The 12,274-nt window shown below is 37.1% G+C and overlaps 1 protein-coding gene across 1 annotated transcript in view; it reads right to left on the bottom strand.

Annotated features, from left to right (window-relative positions):
- Positions 1-4,248, bottom strand: part of LOC129242445 (echinoderm microtubule-associated protein-like CG42247) — a 56,272-nt gene extending 52,024 nt beyond the window's left edge. Inside the window, exon 1 of the mRNA XM_054879084.1 lies at positions 4,186-4,248. Within this exon, the coding sequence (XP_054735059.1) occupies positions 4,186-4,248 (63 nt within the window). The remainder of the gene's footprint in view (positions 1-4,185) is intronic.
- Between the last annotated feature and the right edge of the window lie 8,026 nt (positions 4,249-12,274).

Genomic DNA, 12,274 nt, shown 5'->3' with positions numbered 1-12,274 from the left:
GAGGGTGCAGAGTTCGTGACAGCAGCCCTGAAGAAAATCTTCTCGGCATGCCTGGCACTGGCTTACATACCACGCTCTTGGAGGATGGTGAGGGTCGCTTTCATCCCAAAGGTTGGAAAAGACGACTACACCAGCCCCAAAAGCTTTAGACCAATCAGCACGACCTCTTTCATGCTGAAAAGTCTCGAACGACTGGTGGAACTGCGCATACGTCAGAAGTCGCTGAAGGCTCACCCTCTGTCTCTATTTCAGCATGCCTATCAGAGTGGAAAATCCTGCGAGTCGGCACTGCAAAACCTTGTTGCTAGGATAGAGCTGGCCATCGACAGGAGGGACTACGCTATGGGTATCTTTTTAGACATAGAGGGGGCGTTTGATAATGCCACTTTTGATAGTATGTGTAACTCTGCTAGTAGGCACGGCGTAGACCGGGTGCTAGTAAATTGGATTCGTTCGATGCTGGCCCAAAGAATCGTTTCGGTGCGAGCAGAGGAAGATCTGCTGGTGTCATCTGGGGTTAACAGAGGCTGCCCCCAAGGCGGTGTGCTGTCTCCGTTACTCTGGTGCATGGTAATCGATCCTCTACTCACCACCTTAAACGATTCGGGAGTCTACGCACAAGCATATGCGGACGACGTTGCTTGTTTGGTAACAGGCTCTTCGCTTATGAACATCTGCAGGAAAGTGCAGAAAACTCTGGATCGGATTGACACTTGGTGCTGTGCGAACGGGCTGTCGGCAAATCCCGCCAAGACTGGTATTGTCCTCTTTACCAGAAGGAGGAAGCTTGACGGAATCGTTCTGCCAAAGCTAAAAGGAGTCACAATCCAGCTATCCAAGGAAATTAAATATCTAGGAGTAATCCTCGATAGTAAGCTCCTATGGAAATCACACGTTGAGACAAAGGCATCCAAAGCGCTGACAGCTTTCTGGCAGCGCAAAGGTATCTTTGGGAAAACGTGGGGTCTCTCTCCTAGCAAGGTCCTATGGATCTACACAGCTATGATAAGACCCATTATCACCTATGCATCAGTGGTCTGGATGAGTAGACTATCCCTAGTGGGAGTCAGGAGGACCTTATCGAGACTACAACGCACTGTGGCCATCTGTTGCACCGGAGCTTTTCCGACTACTTCAGGCCCGGCACAGAGGCTCAGTTGTGGGGAGACTCAGAAAATGAGCCCGGCCAACACTGTTTTCGCATTTTTACGGATGGCTCCAGGACCGAGCATGGCTCCGGCTCTGGGGTCTACGTGGACTCCAGCGGGACAAAACTGCACTTTGCTCTTGGAATGCATGCATCTGTGTTTCAAGCGGAGGTGTATGCAGTTCAAGAAGCGATGAACTTTGTTGTGGAAAAACGATGGAGAGGCAGATCTATATGTGTTTGCAGCGACAGCCAAGCAGCGCTTATGGCCTTAGACAGCCCTCAAACCACATCAGGGGTAGTGAAGTCCTGTAAATCCAGGCTGAACTATGTCGGCAGACATAACAGCCTGATGCTAACATGGGTCCCGGGACACGTGGGTATCGCGGGTAACGAGACCTCTGACTCCTTAGCTAAGATGGGCTCTGAAGCCAACTTCTTTGGCCCAGAGCCCGCTTTGCCACTCCCCTCTGCGGCCATCACGGCCACGGTTAGCAAATGGGTAACTACTACCCACAAGCGAGCTTGGCAGGCTGAGAGAGGCTGCAGATGGACAAAACTGATGTTACCTGTCATGTCCGATCGACTGTCGCAAACCCTTCTGTCATTAAGCAGAGGGGAGTGCAGACGGCTGGTTGGACTAATGACGGGCCACTTTCTGTGGGCAAAGCACATGGAAAGGTTGGGCATCTCAGATAGTGTACTCTGCCCAGCTTGTGAAGAGGAGGATGAGACGGCGGACCACTTCCTGTGTGTCTGCCCCGCCTTCGCCCGAATCAGGTTTGAGGTCTTTGGCACTGATGTGTTAAGAAGCGAAAAAAAAAGCTGAATTAAAAAAAAGTAGTAGAAAGTTTAAAGTAAAAACATAAAAAGTAGCAGTAAGAAATCGGGAAATATTCGAATTATATAGAATAATAGAAGCAGTGGTATAAACAGAAGTATAAAAATAGTAGTAAGAAATTAATAGTAGTAAAAAAGTAGTATACAAATAGTACTAAACAATTAGTAGCGGAAATATTGGTACAGAATAAATGAAATAAAAATAGTTTAATATGATAATTAAAATAAGTTTAATAAGTTGAAAAAATGAAAAATTATTAAATGTAGTGAAGTTTACTCTCTGCAGTAAATGAAAAGCTAAAAAAGTTAAAGTTGAAACATATAAAGAGTAGTAAAATAAAAAGTATTAAATGAGTAGCAAAGAAGTTGAAGTAGTAAATGATGAGTTAATGTTGGAAGAGTTAAAAAATAGTAAAGAAGTGGTGGGGAAACGAGCAGTTAAATGAAAAGCAGTGTGACATGTAATAAGGTAGTAGAAAAATAGTACTAAGAAATTAGTCGTAAAAAGAATGATACAAAATAAAAGGAGTACAAATCATTAAATTTGATATTTAAAACCAGCTGAAGCTTAAAAAGTTAAAAAAATTAAAAAGTTGAAAAATGAGTAGTAGAGAAACTGAAAAGGTACCTAAATGTTAAGCTAAGCAAAGGAGATAGTTAAAAGGTAGTAAAAAATTAATCGGGAAATGAGCGCAGATTACAGTTGAAAGGCAGTTGCATAAAAGCAGAAGAATAATTAATTAGTAAAAAACAGTAGTAAAAAATAGTATTAAAAAATAGTAGTAAAAATTAGTAGTAGAAAAAACTATACAAAATGAAATTATCATAAACGTAAAATTACATATAAATTAGTTAAAACATGTTAAAGTATAAAACAGTGAGAAGAGCATGAAATGAGTAGTAAAGTACTTGAAACGGTAAAAGATAAGTTAAACAATTAAAGTTGAAATAGTTAAAAAGTAGTAGTGAAATAGTGGCAAAATGAGTGGATATTTCAGTTGGAAAAAGATGACTCAAAATCAGAAGTAAAATTAGATAGCAGAAATAGTAGTAAAAAATAGTAGCAGGAAAAGCTAAAGAAAATTCAAAAAAACGTCATCAGTCGATATTTCGCAGTTAAATGAAAAAAAATTAACAATAGCAACAATAGTCAGCCTGCAAAAAGAGTTTGAAGAAGTATTACGTTCAGTTTTTATTAAGGGGTTAGGGGTAGACAGAATTTTCAGAAAATTAATTTTTGTTGCATTTTCTCAAAGTACATTATCTTAGAAATATTGTGTAAAAATTTGAAGCGAATCCGACAAATATTTTTGAGTTATTCCACAATTGACAAAGGGTGCTCGGGCGCTCCAGAGCAAATAGCAAAACTTTAAATGCGTTTTTTCCCGCAACTATATTTTTTCAATTGTCGATCACTTAAAAACCGCTAGGTAGATTTCAATAAAATTTATACTGCTTTTAAAAAACATAAAAAACGCTTTGTTGCTCGAAGAATTTTTTTTTTTAATTTCAATTTTTTTTAAACAATTAATTGTCGACTTTTTTTCCGAGAATCTGAAAAATATTTCCTGAGGTCTCCATATTGTTAATTTTGAAAAAAGCTTCGATTGGGCAAAAGATTTTCTATTAATACAACTAATTTCTCTTGTCCGATTGATTTAAGATGAATCTTAAAGGACTTGTGATGAACACCGCAAGGGACTTCTGGGGAAACGGGCTCCACACAAACAGCGATAACTTTTACAATTATTAATTTTTTTTGTTGAAATGCTATGTTTTTATTTTTGTAAAAGATGCAATTAACTAGCAAAAAATTTTTTTTTGAAAATCATGAATTTTTCGGGCCTCTGACTACTCCTAACTATGTGACTCCAACTCCTAACTATAAACTCCAACATTTCCAACATGAAAAGTATACTCATTTTTCTTGGAAATACAAATAATTTTTTAAAATAGGTATTTTTCATAAATGTATGACATGTGTGCACACGCATATGCACATATACACAACCGCATACAAATCTATGTAATTAAAATGTTAAAATGGCTCTTGTATGGCAACCACCCAAAGGTAGCTTACATTAATAAATTTCACATTTGTCTACTGACTCGCATATGGGAACGTATAATCTGCACGCACTTACACCTATGTACATATATATGTCAATGTATGTATGTCACACAATCAACTTACTAACCCAAGACTTGGTGGGCGATGAGAGCATCACAAACGGCGAACTTTCGTCGCTGTCCTCGTACATTTAAGCTGCGCGTTTTTTTAACTATTTAACCCCGATTTGTGTGCGTGTCGGTTTATATTTTATTTTTGTTTATGTATAATTCTTTAAATTAAGTCTCTATGTGCAAATGTATTCTGTTCCATTCATTTTCAGTTCAATTTTTTTTTGTAATTTTTTTTACATGTCCGTGCTTTGGTTGCACATTTAGTTCGCTGCCGAGCTCTGCGCCACACAAAGGGAAAATAAAACAATTAAAGATAAATAAAATAAAAATAAAAATTAATTGAATTTAAGTTATCTGGAGGGCAAAACTGATTTAAAACAGGAAAAAATGTTGATGACAAATAATAGAAAAAAATATTGATTGCTAATTGGAAAGTGTCTAAATGCAATTAAATGTTTTAATTTCAATAAGATAAACCGGGGATTAACCTCATTTTGCTAAAAAAAGTTAGAAAAGCTTTTTATATCCCTGCTACTTGTTCGATTCATCCAACGTTGAGTACAGTTGTGAGCAAAATACAGTTCTGGGTGAAGGAAATAGTAGAGGAAAAGTGAAAAATACTGTATCAGATAGTACGTCTGAGCTCATTGGACTTTTAATGAATAGTGATTCAACATCGCTAGTTGAGATAAAGGTACTTAGTTAGTTGCTGGCAGACAACTACCTCCTCCTCGCTCTCCAACTCTGTAATGTTTTAGAGAAGTAAAGTTTTTCTTTGGGATGTAGGAATCAGACCCCTCTTCATAGCTTTCAGAAATTCAAATAGACTTGGCATGATTGTAAACACAAGCGGCCTATGCTTACTTAGAGTCTTAGAGTTTTATGCCATTTCCAAATGCCAGTAGGCTTTTATGAAAAAACTTTTCATTTCGAATATTCATTTAGTGGTTTGCCATTGCCTGCCTACTTAGAGTCTTAGAGTTTTATGCCACTTCCAAATGCCAGTTGGATTTCATAGAAATCTCTTCATTTTGAATATTCATTTAGTGATTTGCCATTGCCTGCCTACTTAGAGTCTTAGAGTTTTATGCCACTTCCAAATGCCAGCTGGCTTTTATGAGAAACCTTTTCATTTCAGATATTCATTCGGAGGTAGGTTTGCCATTGCCTGCCGAAGGCTGAATGCTATCATAAAAATATTTTCTCCAATTTGATATTTCAAATACACAGCTCGTATTGAAGCCAGACCAACAGAAAACTGAAAATTGCATATTTAATTAAGTTGCCTTCTAGCCTTCTCCGTTTTGGGCAAGTTTGTATTGGCGCGTTTCTCTGATGTACTTTTCACAACCTTCAGATTTAATGATCTTAAGCCAAGCAAGCCAGAAAGTAATGAAAGTAAAGGGTGGATTTAACTTTAAGAAAGAGAAAATGGCTGAGATAATTAGGCACAGCGTAGTATATTATACGAACACTCAGAACGTTCTGATGTGTGAGCCGTATTAGTGTTGATTAGAGTGACTTTAAAAATTGATCTCAGCAAAAAAAAAAAAAAAATTAGAAAGGAAATTAAGCGATTATTTCTCACAATTTTCGACGGAGTGTGACAAGACTAGAATGGAGAGCAAAGGTCCACTAATGTTCACTTCCTTTTAGGTCAAAAATATTATAAATAGAAGCCCCTGTATAGGAGTTTCTAAGAGGCATTAATGGATATTGACAGGTTATGGCGACCATATTAATTTATCAGTGTCTGTCAATCCTGTTTTTTATTATTCAATCATTTATGCCAAATCAGCACGGCAATTTACCACATAGAGTACAGGGGACATGGCTTTTAAAAATATCTGAAAATCATAAAATTTTATTATCAACGATTATGGTTAAATCTTACACTGGTGATTTGAATGAGTTACCAATATCATATGACTTGACGGTGCTAGACTTTTCTTCTTATAGGCGCTCTCAACCCAGATTAGGGAAAATACATTTTGATCCACTGATGGCCTCAAAGTCAACACAACTCGAGCTACTGCTCAAAGGCGAAATTAGAAATTTGAAAAATTAAATATTTTAAAATATTGCAAATGATTGGAAACGTTTTTTCTAATAACGGCTGCCACTCGGCAGACATTGGAAGACCTCTGAGTGCGTCCTTGCACCTCATACTGTGGGTTTCTAAAACAAGATGAAGAAGTACATCGCAAATTGAACCAGAAACTGAATAAAATGTGCAAGTGCCGATTGAATATATGAGGCGTGTTTTTAAAGTAAGTACCGTTTTTAAATTACGCCGCCACAGCGCTGCGGTCGCCGTTTAGCGCATGCTCGTCGCTATATCTGTTGGGAAGCCACAGACGCCATTACTGAAGCATCGAGCGATGGAGTCTTCATCTGTTGGAGTGATTTTAAAATGCCTCCACTTATTGAGAATCCCAACGACTGTGAAGTGCGGCCTGTAATACGGTTTCTCTGTGCTCAAGGCTTCAAATCAGTTGACATTCATCACTAAATCAGTGAAGTGTATGGGGAAAAAATTATGAGTAATGGAATGGTGCGGAAATGGGTTAGGGCCTTTAAAGATGGCCGCACAAACATTCATGATGGGGAACGAAGTGGGAGACCTTCAGTCATTACCGATGAACTGATTCAAAAAGTAGACTGTAAAGTGAAAGAGAACAGACGAATCACGATTTCGTCCTTAGCTGAAAAGTATCCTGCTGTCTTAAGAAGTGTTTTTTACGAAATTGTGTCCGCCGTTTAAATTTTTGGAAATTGTGTCCACGCTGGGTGCCAAAAACGTTGACCGATGAGCACAAAACCAAAGGATTTGGAAGTGCATTGAGTTTTCTCGAACGAAACAGTAACGTGAAGGATGATTTTTTAAGCCATATTGTTACAGGCGATGTACCATGGGTAGCCTACGTTACACCGGAATCGAAGCAGCAATCAATGGAATGGCGGCATTCATCATCCCCTAGGAAAATTAAATTCATACAAACAATTTCGCTTCGGCGTTTAATTATAACTAAAACTTTCATTTGCCCAAGTTCAACAATGTCGTACGCAGTACTTTTACGCAGTAGTGATTCCATGGTCCGTAGAACTTGGACTTAAAATTCTCTTGTAGAAAAATCTACGCTGTAGTTTTGTTTACAGATACAAAATAGAAATACCTAGAAAAGTTAGCATATGTCAGCCTTTTTTTCAAGTTCTTCACTAAAAGAAGTTCGCCATAGCAGAAAAGTTAGTGTAATGGATAATGAAGCGAAGGTGGTCGGCTCTATGCCATCGTAATATATACAGATTTATATCCAACCAGATTTATGTGCAGCCAAATTCATGTCCATCCATATTTATATGCGGATTCATACCTAGCCAAGGGTTCCACCTTCAACAGCTCTCTTCAATGATTTATGGAGTATGTTTTATGCTGCTATAGCAACAAAAATCTACTAGACTAGAGTCGGTGGTTAGTAATGGTTGAGATTTATTAAAGGTTTAAAATCTATATATAAGTTGGGTAAACCACTAGGAGTTGTTATGCTCTACTTAACGAGCTTTCTAAGCAGTAGACATTTTTTTAAATTCTACTAAAAAACAGTAACTGAGTTAAGCAATCTTTTCTCTTTACTTCTCTTAGACCTTAAATATAACGTACGCTAGGCTTGAACTCTTGAAAAATCTACTAAAAGTATTTCTAAACGCCTCTTGAGCATTAAAAAAGTAAAAATATAACTCGCAGATGTAGTTTGGCAATTTTTAAAACTTGAACAAATTTCGAGATCGACATAATTTTAAATTAACTTCTAGAAGCATACAAATATGCAGACTTAAAAAATACCATCTAAATGTATAGTTTATCAAGGAATAAAAATAAAAAATTAAAAAAAAAACAAAAAAAAATTTAATTTTCATGTTTTCACGCAAACATATTTACGCACTTAGTTACTTGTAAGCAAAACAAAAAAACTTGTAAAAAAACAAATATTTTAATTAAAATTTTTCTAATAACTTAAATTTCAAAAACTAAACTGGTTCTGCTAAAAAAGATAATTAAAACGAATAAAATAAAAATTACGCAGAATTTCAATTTAACATTCAATCACATCCCAGAGCATTAAAGTAACTTGAAAGCAACAAAAAAAAAAGCGAAAACCCTGGTTAAACTCTGAAAAGTGTGTTCTGCTTGCCTGCCGCTCATTTAAAGTGAGTTAATTGAAAGCATTTTAATTTAATTGCACTTTAAATGAGTTAATTTCACTTTGTGCGCACAAAACAAAAACAAAAAATACAAAAAACAGAACAACAAAAAAAACTGCACTGTAACACAAAAACATCCGTAGTAATAAAAAACAAAAAAAAAAAAGCACGCGCCTGCGGTGAACTACTGACCGCACCGGGTAGTGCAAACGGCCAACGGAGCGTATGAGTGACCGCTGACTGGCAAGTAAATAAACGAGCGCCAGCAAATAAACTGAGTAGTGTTTGTGCCTACAAAAACCTGCACAAGTGGCGCTGAGCTGCATGGGAAACTAGTACGAGTAGATGCTGCTGCACATAGGTGAATGTAAACCACTTTACGCCCAAAAGTATGCAACAAAATTGTATGCAATATTTCCGTATAGCCGCTATGATGAAACGCACAAAGAAATTTAAAGTTTTTTTACAAAAAAAAAAACAATTTTTGAGTTCGCTTTAATATAATTATGAGTTTTTTTTTCAGTAAGTCAGACTTTGTTTTTAACTTAAACAACATACGAAACTTTTTTACTTTTTTTAAATTCACAAACACATACAAAAATGTTCGAAATATGCGAGTTAAAATGTTTTTTGGTTTTCGTCGTTTTTTTTTTTTGGCTTTCAATTATTATAAAATAACTTCCATCACTGCGTACAAACAAATATGGCGCGGTGTTACGCTTGGGCTGCCGCGTGATGACTGCCGCAACAATGGCGATTTAATGTATTCTTAAGCCTGCTAAGCTACAAAAGCGTTAAGAAAGTAAGAGGAATAAGGGAGAGAGAGCAGAATTTTTCAGAATAAAGTGGAATGGCAAGTAGGCGAATTGGTTGTTGATTGAATGCCGAGTTGTTGGTCATGTCGCCAACTTAATAGGGTGAGCAGCTAACACTTTGTAGACTTACGTACGTAGACTCTTTGATGGGCTCGCAAGCAGTTGGCAACGAAGCAAGCAGCAAGGCAGAAAACATTACACAGTAAACGAAACACACAACCACTCACTTACGAGTGCGCATACATACTCGTACCTATACCACTACCGCTCTACATATGTGCAAGTGTATGTGCATAGCCAACGGCTAGGCAAGCAGCCAAAAGTGCCTCATACAAACGATTTATCATGTAAGCGTATGCTGCTGCTCTGCAAAACTGATTGCTGCACACTCATACACTAACTCCAATGTGTAGCGGCCCACTTGATGTGCACACCAAAAACCCCAACTCCTACCGCGTACTTTCGCACCTATACATCTTTTTGGTCGCGCCAATGACGATGTCCGTGCAAATTGGCATTCGACATGAAAATATGGTAATATTACGTACTGTAACTTGTATTTATTGCCACGCGTGCAATTTTGTTGTTGTTGTTCCTTTATTATTATTGCCCGTTTATTTGTTGTGAGTATAGTGGCTACATGCTTGCCGCTTCCTTCAGTCATTCAACAAAGTATTTTGTTGTGGGCAGCTCGAAATGATGCATTTTCACACAAAAACGTATGTTGTTTTTGTTCTTATTTGACTCGAAACATTTGTACATAGTTATGTTTTGATATCGTATGGCTCAAATGGTTGTTTCTGTAGTGATTATTGTTGTTTTGCTATCTTCAACACACTATTACCTTACTTTTGCGCTGCTTTTGATTTCACTTTCATTGACTTACCTTCGTTGGTGTTTGCGGCGCAAATAAGCAGCCAAACGAAGGCACGACTTTCGGTGGGTTTTCTGCACAGTCTTTGCACGCCGTTCTTTAGCTTTTGTGTGTTACTTCGTCCTTTTTGCAAATACCAACCCCTTCACTACAGTACCGAATAAATGGGTGTAGGAGTGTGTGAGTGTATATGCTCACATGCATACGAATACTTATATCTGCATATGCATGTGAATAGTTTTCGCTAAGCGTATAAGTGTATCACATCTTGACCCACGTAACGGTTATTGGTAACACTTAAAAGGAGGCGCGTCAGTCATAGATACTCGTATATGCATCGATATAATTTAAGTTGATATGTATAGAAGTAAGATAGTAAGTCAGTATAAGAAGTAAATGTATGTGATCGGAGTAAATAAATAATGCTGATGATTCCACTATTGTCGCTCGATATATCAGCGCCTTCATTCGAAGTGGAATCAAACTTAAAGAAAGTTAAATAAAAAAAAAAATCACCAATTACTGCAGGAATTATTGTAAATTGTTTCGGACGAGTAGTGAAATTTCTAAGATACCAAAAGAAAAAAGACTTGTACAGGGTGACCAGATAGCAATTTTAGTGTTTCCAATTGTTATGGAACATGGGTCTTTTCGCAAGTATTTGTGACGAATGGGAAAAGTGATGCTACCAAACTGCATACATAGAGATACTGAGTAGGATGATGCGGAGCACACCTTCTTTAAATGCGAGAAGTGGAACATAGAGAGAACAGCTTTGCAACCAGCTATTGTTGTACTCACACCTGAAGAAATGATCGAGAAAATGATGATAGACAAAGAAAAATGGAAAACCGTCGCAAATTTCGGGGAAGATATTATCCGAAAAAAGGAGCGCGAAATGGAAAGTTATGCTGAAGAGCATTGAGCATATGATTCTCAAAACAGGCGCCCCGGGCGCAGGGTGAGTAAGTAAGTGTCCTGCTTTGGACGCCGCACACTGGGGATTTTTGTACAGAGATGCGGAAAAAAGTATACATCCCAAAAAATATTTACATTTTTACTACTAACGAAGTTTTATATATTTGTGTATGAAAAGAACATGTCTAAAAACTATTTTTTAAAAAAATGTAAAAAAATTTTTTCTTTTAAAATTCATAAATTTAAATTTTTTTTTTTTTATTAACATAAGCCAGCAAATATTTACGCACAGGATACATGCAAGTTCATAATTCTGAATTACCCTCAAAATGTCAAAACAAAATTAAAAGTGTTTCGTTATCATTATGCACACACTAGAAAGCGTTTAGTTATTATCATTGCCAAAAAATAATCAGTGGCGCCTGGTGGCACCTGCAATTGATTAAAACTGAAAGAGACGTTATTAAGCAACACGTTGATACTAGTTTCTGACCGTAGGTAAATGTAGCTCAACTTGCAGATCCAAGAATATGAAGGAATATAATTTTTTTTTTTTTTCGTAAAATTAATTATAAATAGCTAATAAAATGCTTTACAGCCTTTGTTCTTCCGGCTAAAATATATAAAAATATCGTACCCTAAATGAAAAATAAAAAATTGGAAGTCGGCTCAAGCAAAAGGAAAAAAAAACCACCTTGGGCTTTGAAGTTTTTTCTTAGTCAGTTCAATACTATAAAAAAATTATACTTTTGACATATCTATAAAAAAAAACTGTAAGTCGGAGTTTAGTAATTCTTTTTGATTTTATTGTTGGTTCTATTCTGGAATTTAGGAATACCATTAAACATTGCGTAGGTGGTATGTTGCAAATTTGACCTTTTTCCGCAAAATCCCCAGGGTGCGCCGTCTTGGCCCTTTACCTCGAAGAAATGCGGAAGCAGTCCAGGGATGGAGGGAAAAATCCAAGAGAAGAGGGGGGATATTTTCAGTGGAGTCCCCACAGACGTTCTATATGGTGCGAAGGCATTTTTAACTCAACCTCACTGCCAAAAAAACAAAATTGGTAGGTTTCAGTAGCTGTCAAGAAGTATACCAATGATGTTCAACTGACAAACTAATCAGTAAAGATTTCCGTGTCAAGGTGCATTATTTCACCCATAGGGGAAAATATTTAAACAATTTTATTACAATTTCCACCCACAAGTATTCGACCAAGCATGAATTACATCCACAAAGATTGATTGTTTATGGCATCGGACTCTGCTGCAGTGCAAAGGACCGCATGTATTGCGT

Source organism: Anastrepha obliqua, chromosome 3 (genome assembly GCF_027943255.1).
Source record: "Anastrepha obliqua isolate idAnaObli1 chromosome 3, idAnaObli1_1.0, whole genome shotgun sequence".
In the NCBI taxonomy this organism is placed as follows: domain Eukaryota; kingdom Metazoa; phylum Arthropoda; class Insecta; order Diptera; family Tephritidae; genus Anastrepha; species Anastrepha obliqua.
This window is presented reverse-complemented; position numbering and strand designations above follow the sequence as displayed.